Source organism: Eleutherodactylus coqui, chromosome 13 (assembly GCF_035609145.1).
Source record: "Eleutherodactylus coqui strain aEleCoq1 chromosome 13, aEleCoq1.hap1, whole genome shotgun sequence".
Lineage (NCBI taxonomy): Eukaryota > Metazoa > Chordata > Amphibia > Anura > Eleutherodactylidae > Eleutherodactylus > Eleutherodactylus coqui.
Window position 1 is genome coordinate 43846347 of NC_089849.1, and position 13528 is coordinate 43859874.

The following is a 13528-nucleotide window of genomic DNA, read 5'->3' on the forward strand; positions in this document are numbered from 1 at the left end:
ATCAAGCATTGTCCTTAGCGAGTATATCCCCGCTCGTCAGAAAAGGTTCGGGGGCCGGCGCGGGTGACAGGCGAGTTGCGGCAGTGAGCAGGGGGGAGCGGAGGGGGATTTGGGAGGGAGGAGGGAGAGAGAGATCTCCCCCCCCCCATTCCTCCCCCGCCGTCGGCACCCGAACCTTCTGTCTCGAGCGGGCAGGTACTCGCTAAGGGCAATGCTCGCTTGAGCAATTGCCCTTAGCGAGTATGCTCACTCATCACTATTTTTTTTTTTTAATTTAGCCCCAGCCCGAATTGGTTCCTAAGGAACAGACAAGTGTTCTCTTCTCAGATCAGTGCAGGCTTTTGCCTCACCAGTCATCCTAGGTTTAAAGCTGTTACACGTTCCTATATAAACCCAAATAAATCAAAAGATACACCAGATCCAAGCATATATTTTCCTTTTTTTTTTTTTATTTAATTTAAAAAATTAACATTGCTCGTCCAAGGGGTCCCAGTCAGTAGGGTTAATCCATGCGTGCCTTCAGTGTCCGGGTGGTAATTTTATCCTTTTCTCTGGAAAGACAAGAGAGTTTACAATTTCACTGCCGGGTTCAAGAACGGATTCATCAAAAGACAAAGCCTTTATGACAGCTGCCGCTGACCAATTAATCTAGTTTGCCATCTGCCACTTCTTCCCTGAGCATCGCAGCAGCCATGATTATGGTTACACTACAAATGATTTAATGCGGAGGATTCCAAGCTGCTTACAGGAAAAAATCAATCTGCATTTTGCTGTTAATCCAGACATGTAAACTCCTAGTGAAACCACCAAATTACATCTTACACATCCCAAATTAGCCTGGCTGCTGGGAGCTTCAGTCACATGGAGTTGTTCCCCCTTTAACCTCTATTAGGATGCTTTCACATGTCTAACATGGATTTATGGAATTGCAGTGAAATTGCTGAGGATTTCATCATTTGAAAAGCTGCAGTAATTCCGCATTACAAAATATACATGTTTTGCACACAGGGGAGGGCGATATTGGGCCGTGGACTCACATCAGATATCGCCCTCGCAGTCCTTCTGAAAACCCCTGGGTGTGAGGAGTTATACATGGAAACAGCCTTGCATCCCTGCGGGGGTTCCCTTCATCCCCGTCGCAGCTGTCACAGCCGCGGCAGGAGATCACGGTGTTCTCCCACTGTTTGCGATGGGGCCGGTGCTGCTGCCGTTGGCCCCATTGAAAACATGTGCAAAACTGCCTGGATGGTCGATACCGTAAAAAGAAAGGAAATGCTGCAATTCTTTTTCCACGCAGCATCACAGGAGTGAAAACATCGCAAATGAGAATGAAATCATTGGTTTCACAATCATGCGTTTTAAGTCACTCTTGCATCGCAAGATAAATCACTTGATTTTCTCGCCAGTGTGAACGAGCCCTTAGAGATGCAGATTTTCGCGTGCGGCGTATTCCGGCACCCTTAAAAGGGTATTACCATCTTAGGGCTCATTCACACGTATTAGGATTTCAGTCATAATTCTATTACTCTATTCTGGTTTTGGAGCAGAAATATGGAATTACATTTTGGGTTTTTTTCTCCATTGATTTCAATGGGTTTTCAAAAAAAATAAAAAATAAATAATACTTTGATTGCTTCTGTTCTGTTTCTGGGTTTTTTTAATTGCAAAAAATAAGGCAGGCTGCAGTATTATTTGTCCCAGTAAGAAGAAAAAAGAAAAAAACAGAAATCTAAAAAGAAACTGAAGCGAACTGGCAGTATTCCGTTTTTTTAAATTTTTTTTAAAGCTACTGAAATCAATGGGGAAAGAAATAGAAACCTTAAATTCCATTTTTCTGCACCAAAAATGGAAAAGAAAAAACAGAACTGTGACTAAAAGCCATGACACAGGTGTGAATAGGCCTTACGTATTTATGCCATATACACAGTATATATGATAACTAATAGGCGATTGCCAGTTCACAAGAGCCGCAGACCTCATTGAATTCAGCTGAAGGTGTCGCCATGCTTACATACCAGACGTTAAAAGTATGGTCTCTGAAATCTGCTATATGTATACAGGGTTTGCTTACATGCAACCCATCTCTGTGCCCATCACCCTCTTATCTGTGGGCACAGAGCAGGTGATCAATTCCTGTAGCTTCAACTAAACTGCAACCGTACAACAAGTGTCCCCTGTGCCCACTACAAGAACGCTTACCTTTATGGTTCTAGAGAGCTCTTCAGAGCAGATTCACTAATCCTGTCTAACAGACGGCATAACCTTAGACCAGGCGGTCTAAAAATACACCAAATGAGGGCTCAGACATACCGGACCTGGACTCGGATGACCGCTGCGGCCTTCTGACCAGCTCGGGGCCAGCCTTGGTTAGTGCAGGAGAAAGGTTGATCCAAGTCAAGTTCCAACACAGCATCCATTATACTCCCACTCGCTTGTGTACCATGGGCCTAATTCCCAATGCAGACTGTCCGAGATGCTTGATGAGTGTGGGCACCATCAGGCATAGGTTTTGGGAATGCCATGTTTTGCGGACCTATTGGAGGGATGTACTAGAGTTTTTGGAGACACACCTGGGCGCCCCGTGCATCCTGCATCCTAGATTTTGCCTCTTTGGTCTTGTGGAAGACATTCCGGTTGCCACGGTAACACGCATTCTATATAAATTGCTGTTCTTTTATGCTAAAAAAGTGGTATTGCTCAACTGGAAACACCCAAAAGAAAACCTACTAGGGCCGATTGGCAGCGTGAAGTAAATGGGGTCACTCCTCTACATAAAATGGCATATATGGCCCAAGGTTGTCCCGCCAAATTTGCCAGAATATGGGGCCGATGGGTTGACTGCCCTAATACCACATCAGGCGTATCTGACTAACTTCTCAGCCAGGGGAAAGTTTGAAGGCCTCTCCTTTCTTACTCCTCACTGAATGCTTGCTGTGATAACAGTCGTGTCGTGGGTAAAACTTTTGGTTTTAAGTCTAGTTACTACGATTTCCCAGGTTGGGAATCTTGGGTTCTGTTCTTTTGGGGGGATGGGAGGGGGAAATAAATAAAAGGCTATATGTAACTATGAAGGATGGAAAGAATTCAAATGTTCTGATGACTGTAGTTTGCAGGATGATGTGCTGTATGACAATACCCAATAAACGTTCCTTTAAAAAGAAAAAAAAATACACCAAATGCTTTATAGTGCCTTATGGCAGTGACTCCCACCTCCAGTCCTCAGACCCGCCCAACAGGTCATGTTTTCAGGATTTCCTCAGCACTGCACAGGTGATGTAATTATTGTCGGTGCCTCAGGTGTTCTCTCTATAGGATATCCTGAAAACATGACCTGTTGGGGGTCCCTGAGGACTGGAGTTGAGAAACGCTGTCTAAGGGCGACTACCCACTACAGTTCTTTTTCACTGCAAAAATCCGCAGCGGTTTTTTTTCCTCCAGGGGTCTATGGGACTTGGTAATGTTAAAAAATCACATAGCGCAAAAATTGCGATTTCGCGGCAAATTGCAATTTTGCCGCGTTGCATTTTTTAACATTAGAAAGCCCCATAGACACCTGTAAAAGAAAAAAAATAATAAAGCGCAGCAAATTCGCAAACGCAAGTGGGTAGTCACCCTTATGGTGTATGATCCATTTGATGCATTTCTAGACACTTTTGTCTACCCATATACCACTCTATTGGTAGGCTTACTTAGTGTCAAATTTCGCATAGTCACTTTTGGGCAATGCAACTTGTCAAGCAAAATACTCATATTTAGGCTATTTCTCAAAGTTGTATTTCGCTGACAGATTCCGTCTATAGTGAGTGAGGAATACTGGCAGATACTTACACGATATGTACAACCACACCCATTCCTGAAACAGCATCTCTGTCCACAGCGTTAAGCATGGCCTGGGAAATGGTTTCAAACAAGTCTTCTGGCTCCTTTATGGAGAGAGAAAACAAAAAAAGTCAATTTTAAGTTACACTTTGGTATAAATACCAATTTAAAAACACGTCAGCCTATTAAGTCCTGCCAATAGGCTGAGATCCATGGAAGTTTAGGAACCTTCACAAGGTGAAGAGCGGCGTCAATGGGGCCCTGGAGGGTTGGTGGGGGTACCCCGTCCCCTTCAGTTAGCTGCGGACACACAATGATCAGTACCGACTGCAGCATCTAAACAGTTAAACAGCTGTACTCAGACCTAGCTCCAATCGCAGCTGTTGCTAGCTGTATGAAACAGCTGTTAGCTGCTGGCAGGGGCGTACCTAAGGGCTCAGGGGTCCGGGTGCAAAAGTTCAGCTTGGGCCCCCCCCTGGGCCTCCACCCCACACTCCCCCGTACCCATACCTAGATCGTGCTGCATACATGATCTGCCCCTTGGCGTAATGATGCATTTCCTGCACATGAAAATTTGTTCGTAGCCCAGCAGGCCGCTCTCACACACACGGCTTTTTACCGCTATTAGCGCGGTGTCCCGAGCACCGTACTAACAACGGTACAACACTCCCATAGATTTTAATGAGGTTACTCAAATCTGCGCTCGAACATAGTGTTTCTAACTCTGTGATTTTCGAGAGCTGTCTGTTCTATTTTTGCATTTTCGTGGTTTTTAACACATCTCATCACCTATCACAATGATGGGGTGCATTAAAAAGCGCTGTCAGACGCTATAACCTTTGGTCGGAAACGCTGCTCGAAATTCTGGTAAAAATGCCACAATTGCAAGCTGCGTTTTCTGAACACGTGTGTGAGCGGCCTTAGGGGGGGGTGCATGTTTTTGTTGTACTTTAGAACCACAATAAAGAAAAACACATAAAAAAAACCTGCAGGCAGTATTTAAAGACCGCGTACGTTATTAAGGAGCTGCAGACACTATTAAAGACTGCATGTGGTTTAGATGCGTTTTTTAATTGTGTGTAAATAAATACAGTAACACCAGGGAGATGTATAACTTATACCAGCGATGGATGGATGGATGGATGGATGGATAGATAGATAACTATCTATACACTATCTATCTCGGAGGAGATAGACAGATACACTTACCCCAGGGCCCGGTCCACTTCTCCATGTGACAGCAGCAGGAGAGGCAAACTCAGGAGCTTCCCGTTCAGCAGGAAGCAGGGGGCAGCACATGATCACTGTGCCCTGCCGTCCCATGTGAATTCCTCCCTCCTCCCCTGCTGGCCCATGTGAGTTCCTCTCTCCTCCTCCCTGCTCTGCCGAGCCTTCCTCTCAAGCTGGCTGTTGCATGATGGGAATCTTGCTGCAGACAGAACGGCCAGCCATTAATGCACTGAATGTGCATGTGGGTATAGCGGAGGGCGGCCTCGGGGCCCCCTGAGCAGTGGTCGGGTCACCATGGTGACCCCAGCAACCCCTGACACTACGCCTATGGCTGCTGGGTATGAAATCGGGCTCAGCTCCCAAATCTATTCTGTACTCGCCCCACAGACCAATGACATACGCACATCACTGGTCTTTAAGGCATTACCTAATGATGGCAAATACTGTCCATACATCCTATTTTGCACTTAGAAACAGCAGCAGCTGTCTGGTGGACTTGAGCCAGATTGAACGGCTGCATATCATTATTGATGAGGGTCCATACAGAAACGCCAATAAATGAAAGAATTTCCCATTCCCCTTTGACAATGGAGTTGGAATGCATTACTGTCACTCTACAAGGTGACCGAAAAGTCTATACGTGCCTCGTTTAGCAAAAAACTGTCCAACTGACAAAAATGACATGGTTACCTATAGCAGTGATGGCGAACCTTTTAGAGACAGAGTGCTCAAACTGCAACCCAAAACCCACTTATTTACTGCAAAGTGCCAACATGTCAGGGGTCGGGGCTTATCACTACGTATGATTTTACCCCTGTCATTCTAAAAAGCACAGGGCCACTTCAAAGTAGACAGGGTGCAGATTTTGACTGCTTTTTGGATGCGGAAATACTACAGAATGTCCTCAGCGGAAATTTCTGTGGAAAATTCTGCAGCATTTATGCATCCAAAAAGCAGTCAAAATCTGCACACTGCCCATTTTGAAAGAGCCCTGCCCATTTACGCCACATGTAAAAGTACCCCAGTGTAACAGCGACACCCCACAGCGGCCTCAAGTGTGACAGCGACACCCCACAGCAGCCCCCAGAGTAATAATGACACCCCATAGCAGCCCCCCTCCCCTCACTCACAGCACCTCAGCCTCTGCAGCTCCCAGGGTCAGTGCTGTCCTCTGTTCCAGCGCTCCCTGCCTCGCCGCTGTCCTCTATGCCGCGGCCGCTGGCCAGGCCCTGCGCTCCCAGCCTTGGCAATGCCACTCTCAGCCAATCAGAAGCTGGGGGCATGAATCAGTTGTTTGACAGGTGTATTATGTCGCCACCCCTTACTTCCGGTGGCGACATAATACACCAGTACAGAGATGTCGTCAGGGGTGGAGGATCCCAGCTGCACACTGACGTCACAGTGTGCGCCGGGATCGGCGCTGCTAGCAACGCAGCTGAGTGAATGTTGGCAGGGGAGCCATGGCCCCTGCCGGTATTCACAAGTGGTGAGCAGCCGATGGCGGCACGTGCCAGTAGGGAGAGCTCTGCGTGCCACCTTTTGGCACACGTGCCATAGACTCGCCCCCACTGACCTATAGCATTTAATATGCTGTGTTAGGCAAACGCTTCGCCAATTGGCTTTTATAGTTAAGGCGGTCAGTTTTTCTATTAGACAGTTCTACTAAATGATATCTACTACTCCCTAGATGGAGACTTTTAAGTCACCCTGTATTTTGACATAAATACATCAGCCCTTTGTATGGTGAAAGCTGCCTTCCAATTGGTGGCGCTGCAGAAGTATTGTTCAATCTCCCTTATTCTCACTTGTATAGACACTGCAATGTGATCTCGATGCACGGAAACAGGTTGCCTCTATAGATGCATATACTTTGAGAAATCCCAGCATGTCAACAAATCACATGAAAAAGCTTTACTATTCTAAAAGAGAGAAAAAAAAAAAAGATAAATAAATAAATACATAGGTCTATAAATATCCTACGCATTTCGAGCAATAGCTGTATTACAACAGCTATTGCTCAAAACACGTAGGATATTTTTAGACCTACAGCTTATGCTCTTGTTGTCTTGCATAATAAAGGTTTTTCATGCGATTGTTGATGTGCTGGAATTTCTCCAAGTATATGACTTATTGCATAAGAGCAAACTAATCAACATCATTGAGAAAAAAATAAAAACACTCAGTTCATTCACGCTATCCTATTTGTAGGACCCATACTTGTACCTTCCCTGTAAATATGTAATGAAAAAAATAAATAAAGTGTAATTCCTTGATAAGGTTCCCATGCCTGGTTTATTGGCGAACCAGGAGCTTCCCTCACCTTTCAATTTCTCTGTTAGTTGTACCTAAGGAGTATTCCGGGCTTTTACTACTGATGACCTACCCTCAGAACATGTTATCCACCGCTCGAGATCCGAGCTGATCAGCTCATCCTCTGGCCCAGTGTCATGTAGCTGAGCTAGATGTAGTAGTCGGTGGTCAGGACCGGAAGTGTAATTGACTGCTCCACTCTCACTGCCTCCTATTACACTTCTGGCACAGACCACAGATAACGACATCCGGCCCCGTTGCACAGATAGTGTTCGAGCTTGATCGCGGTTGTTAGCTGTAAGAAACAGCTGGCACCCACATTGTATGGTGTGGGAACGGCTCTTAATCACCTCCATACAAACCCTGAATGCATAGGACATACGTGTATGTCCTTTGCCGATAAAGGGTTATTCTAAACATCTATCCACACAAGTGATAAATGTATGCGCCCTGGAGGTTGAGCCGCTGGGATGATGAAAATGGTGCTCCCCCTAGTGACAAGAGCAGCAGGGCACACGCGTGTCCACCACTATTCACTTCTACGGAACTGATGGAGATAGAACTAAGCTGAGCTATGCACTAGGCTATGAAAAAAAAATGGAACAGTAGTCATGCTTGTGCACAATTGCTCCATTGTTCCTGGGTACTCAGGGGTATATCATTCTTGTTATTCCTGTATGCCCCTAACAGCTGGACCCCTAGCAATTGAACCTTTATTGTTTACCCTGTGGAAGGTAATAAATGTTTAAGGTGTGATAACTGCTTTAAGAGTGATACAGCAAGTATGGCTCACGCTATACTCACCAGGTCTGGTTCCCATAGAGACTCGCACATGCCATACATCTGCTCTGAACATGTACCGCTCACAACAAAGTCTTCAGTCACCATGGGACATCCAATGAGGTCCAGGGAACAGATAAATGGCTCAAAGGTTTTAGGGTCCAGACCAGCAATAACTGGTTCAACATAGTAAGGGCCAAACCTAAAAGAGAAAAAAAAAATTTGCATATCAATAAACCGTTTATGCCTATGGGTATGTTCACATGTAGTGGAAACGCAGCAGATTAGTCACAGTGGAAAATTCAGTGGCATTCCTGCATCAAAAACAGTCAAAATCTGCACCGTTGGTGTGGATTTTGAATCGAAATCAGCCGATTTCAGCCTGCCGCTACTCTCACCTTGCAATCAGAAACCCTTGACAGTCAACTGCTACAAAGCACTGTGGCCGCCAGTCAGGCGATGAAGAGATTGGCACATCACTTGACCGGTGCCACCGCACATAGTAACAGTTGCCAGCGAGATATGTGAGGGCCTGCTGATTGCGAGAGGAGCAGCAGGTTGAAATAAGCGGATCTTGCTACATGTGAACATACCCTAAATAACAACATTTATGCCTGTTTAACAGCTTGATTTTTGAAAAAACGTCAGCACAGCCTGCCTCTTTGAGCTCTGTTCCAAGTCAAACTTTATAGGGTGTCCACGGTTTAGGCAACATGAACCCAGCGACAGCTTCCCTTTAAAAAAGGAATTCTATATTGTCTTTTCATATTTTCTACCCCTAGACAACCCCTTTAACCACAGCAATCAGCAGCAGCTTAAAGGGTGTCAAATAGGGTCAAATGTGACATTTGCTAATGACATGATCCACAGGGACCTTCTCAAACAAGAGTCTGTGCACTAAAGTGATCATCCGGCATGAGTCAATGTTACAAATCTGTTGCATCTGCCGCCTCCTTGGTTGAAGTATAGCCTGTGTAAATATTAGACTGGATAAGTATCTGCTGTGTCTTCTGGTCACATAAAGCAGTTTGTAGAATGGAACGGGGATCAAACCTGACTGTTACAGAACTTGTATATTACCCATGCCAAATAAGGCTAAGCCCTGTATATTAATGAACCGCGTACCTTCTCTCATACAACAAATTAGACACCATGCTCATGAAGGTCTTAGGTTTAATCTGACGTCCTTCCTTTAGCTCATACAGATTCAGTCTGAACTTCAGACGCTGGGACCTGCAAGAAGAACATACTTAAAGTTTAACACAACAGACAGGTTAATATTAGAGATGAGCGATAAAGCAGTTACTCGAGCGAGCGTCACTCTTCTCGTGTAACTGCTTACTGGTTCGAGCGTGCAGAGAGCAGAGTATCAGTTCTAGATTATGTTCTGCATACAGGTGACTGGGTTTTATAAAGATGGAGAATCTTGGACAACCAAGTCAAGAATGGTGTCCGGGTGAAGTATTCATTATAGTATAAAGCTAAATTGAGACACTTCAGATACGTCTCTTGCCATCCCAGAATTCTTTGAAGTCATCCTCTGTGTAAAGAATCTGAGCTCTGCACTGAAAAGCTCACTAAAGGAGAGGCACATGTGAAAAGTGGACCAGTTATGTCATCAACTGACAACAAAATACCGTATGGCTTTAACTCATGGGCAAAACTGGGCATTTAATAGGTTTTCCAGCCCCATCCTTTTTTTTTCCTTAAACAGTGGATAAAAGTAATAAATACTAGAAGGACTAAAATCTCCCCAACATGCCGCTGCTCCCATAGTCTCCTGCCAGCACGGATCGTCTTGACAGGCAACTATTGCAGCCAATCATTAGCCACATCAGTAAAGTCAACGATTCCCTGCTACGATTATAATCGATTGGCTGTAGTGGTTACTTGTCAAGACAATAGGTCATCTCTGGGGAGGGGTAAACAAAGTCTAGGAAGAGACCCACAGAAGCAGCGAATTATAGAGCCCCTTTATTCTGGGAATCAGCGGCGATCCAAGATCACATTCTTCCATCTCTATGACACATCAATTTGACTGGATCTCCCATTTTTTCCCCATTTTTGCCTCTGCATTTCGTCAGCCATAACTTTTACTGATGGGGCTGTACGGGGCCTTGTTTTATGCATGAAACTAACTTTTTTATGCACGTTGCTTGAGGACACATACAAATGAATGTGTAATTGGTATAACTTTGTTGCACAAATCTAGAAAAAAAAGCAATATTCTGCATTATGTATTTATAAAAATTCACGTTTCACATTGAATAACCCATTAAATAAATTCTTCAGTTATTCCAGTCGTGTGGATACCCAATAGCCCTTTAATGACAGCCCACTATCTTCTGACGACAGGCAGCGCAGCACCACAGTCTGAAGCGACGACTCCTGAAGCTGCTGCTTTACAAGTGCTCAATGCTCCGGTGTGCTCTGCCATTCTAAGACAGCGGTTATTAACAACGGGATTGGAAAAACATCTAATCCTGGCCGGCTATAGGTATGATTGCTGCTGTCCGTGAACATGTCCACAGGTCGTATCCAGAATAAACCCTTCTGAAGTACCAGGGAAAGGCGATGGTTTCTAGAGCTCCAAAGCAGAACTGCACTGCAAACTTCAAGAACATGTGATCATTCATTTGACAGCAACTTTGCGTAATGGGAATACCCCTTTAAGGGGGTAACAAAGTGATGTCTTAGGCTGATGCGACAGAACTCTTCAGGCAAATCTCGGAATGACGAGAGCTTCCTTTAAAAGGGACCCCATTCCCTATAACCGCACTGTGGTTGTAATGTGTGCGTGCTTGGAGGTAGAACGGCTTTTATAATAGTTTTCTTATATAGAAAACCCCTTTCCATATATCCTAATAGGGCTTTAAAAGAGAATGCAGTGGAACCCCAACCAGGACCCATCACTTATTACCCAGAGCAGGTTAAAAAAAGGATTGGAAGTTGTCCCTTAAATTTAGTGGATGGAGTCCTGATATAAGAGACCACCATATAATACTTATTTCTCCTGCTGTAATTGGTCACCTGACAATAATAGCGACTATGAGTAGAACGGACATAGAATACAAGACAAACCGTACACTGTCTGCACATCAGTTGCTAGTCCAGCCAATCCGATGTACAGGCGGTCTCCCATGGGGAAGATTTTCTGGAAGTCGGTGGTCACCATCTGTGCTTGAACTCCAAAGCGTCTATCTGCAGCAATGGCCACGCAGTTCTTCCCTCTCATGGCCATGACGGCCCCACCGTTATAGGACATAATAGACTAAAGGAGACACGGGAAAGAAAAGGTTAATGTTCTGGATCATAACTGTTCCTTACGGCTTTATGGCTTATAGGAATGTTCCTAGTTCTATTACACGGCCGGGTCGGATTCTGGCCTGGAGATCTCGCAGCGACTCCCACGTACCTGTCTCAGACGCGCTGCGGATGTGCCGGCTGGCGCGCCACCACACACGCGCAGTGAAAAGAACGACATGCTAGAGAGGATGCAGATCTGCAGCGATTTCAAAATTGACATTTCAGAATCGCTGCGGGATGGACGGCTTCCATGGACTGCAATGGAAGCGCGAGTCTCGCATAAAAATAAAGCATGCTGCAAGTGATTTCCGCTTGCGTGCATGGGAGAATTATTTTACATTGCATGCTATGGACAGGCATCGCTGCGGAATTCACAGCGGGCGCCTGGCCATGAATTCCGCAGCAAAAATCCATCCATGTGCATTGGGCCTTAAAGTGGTTGTACCAAGATACACTTATCCCCTCATCCACAGAATAGGTGATACAAGTCTGATTGGTGGGGGGGGGGGGGTCTCCTCGCTGAGACTCCCACCAGTCCTGAGAACGGCGGTCCCGTGTCCTCCTCACTGTGGGCTTGCTGTACCCCGCACTAAGGAGAAGATAGAACGAAGCTAAAGCTGCGCACGCACGGTGCCACTCCATTCATATTCAAAGGGCCTGCCGGAGATAGCCCCACTGAAAGGAATGGCGCGGCAGCCACTACGGGTGGGAGCAGCAACCCTGCAGTGATAGGTAAAAAGGAACACGGGACCCTCGTTCTTGGATTGGTGGCGAGACCCCCAGAGATCAGACTAATCACGTATCCATAGAATAGGCGATAAAGTTCATCTTGGTGCAGCCGTCATTGGATGAGGCAATCACATGACTGCTGGCTGTGACATCTCTGCGGAGGGTCCTGTACTTTACATACAACAGCGAGGGTCACAGCAGGATAGAGGGGATCTGGCTGCACGCAGGACCACGGAGGTGCGCACGGATTTAGCATCATTCAATGGGCAAATCTGCTGCGGAAACCACAACAATTGATAGGTTACGGACACACCCCCACGGGAGGATCTGCCGTGCGGACCCTCCACAACAGCTGCAAATATTGCAAAAAAATCTGCCAAAATCTGTGCCGAAATTGTCCGGCGGAGCGGATTTGGGATCCACAGTATGTCAATTATATGATGAGATTTTGGGCGCAGATTCCACCAATGCGGAGGAAGAGGGGGGGGGGGGGGATACAGAATGGCGCAGATTTTGATGTGGATCTTACGCTGCGGCCACCGCACAGCAAGTCCCGCCCCGTGAGCACATAACCCAATTTATTCCCATTGGGGATACTGGGCTGAGGAAACCCCACCGTCAGCCTCTCCCAAAGCTGAACTGGCTGGTAACAGAGAACAACAGGCTGACTGATAGGACAGTGCAAATAGAATTAACACTACTGTCTCACGTGACGCCTGCTGAGTAACTAGGACAACGCTGGCTGCCATGCTCCCCTTCTACACAGTCGTGCCCACGTAGCCCCCCTCTTCCCCCGGTTCCCCGCTCCTCTCACCATCTTGATTGCGGTACGTCTGCTTCTCGCTATTCAAAACCGAAAGCAGCACCCGGTTCCTGCGCTGCTTCTACTTAGACACACCCACTAAAAGCTGATTGGCTCCCTCTCCAGGCAATCCGTGCGCTGATTTGATTATAGTCCTGTCAATAATCGACGATTGGTTGAGTTGCCCGAAGGGGGAGGGAATAAATAAAATAAGCGAAGTCATAGAGTGCCGCAATGCCTGATGGGTAAATGGAGGACCAGTGGGGAAAAACTAGTGCATTGTGGGAGTAGGTAGATATAGAGCGGCGGAAATAAAAGCATGATGGGATGCGGGAGGACTGGTTGCTATGGTAACTGAACGCATTTCGGGAAAATTGATTTAGATTAAAGAAAAATGATTAAGGGGCGGGAATAAAGCTTCTCCCATGTAGGGGCCGTTTATAAAGGCGTGGACACCGTGTTATTACTAAATTCTGTGCAGTTTAATAAAGCAATCGTTCATTTTATGCAGGCGTATAAATCATCGTTCGTCGTTTGCCTGTTGTCTCGTGT

General features: G+C 46.0%; 1 protein-coding gene across 1 annotated transcript; it reads right to left on the reverse strand.

Moving 5' to 3' along the window:
- Positions 1-419: 419 nt before the first annotated feature.
- On the reverse strand, positions 420-13138 carry PSMB3 (proteasome 20S subunit beta 3). Its single transcript, XM_066586418.1, has 6 exons — positions 12989-13138; positions 11226-11410; positions 9265-9372; positions 8164-8341; positions 3829-3923; positions 420-551 (listed from the first exon to the last, which is right to left on the reverse strand). The coding sequence occupies exons 1-6, from the start codon at positions 12989-12991 to the stop codon at positions 503-505; spliced, it is 618 nt and encodes a 205-aa protein (XP_066442515.1). The 5' UTR covers positions 12992-13138; the 3' UTR covers positions 420-502.
- Positions 13139-13528: the final 390 nt, after the last annotated feature.

Bases quoted from the DNA above. Each gene is read 5' to 3' on its own strand.
- PSMB3 (XM_066586418.1), bottom strand. The intron at 8,342-9,264 runs GTACGCGGTTCA...TTTCTCTTTTAG, and splicing joins AATTTGTTGTATGAGAGAAG to GTTTGGCCCTTACTATGTTG. The intron at 3,924-8,163 runs GTGAGTATAGCG...CTCTCCATAAAG, and splicing joins CTCTATGGGAACCAGACCTG to GAGCCAGAAGACTTGTTTGA.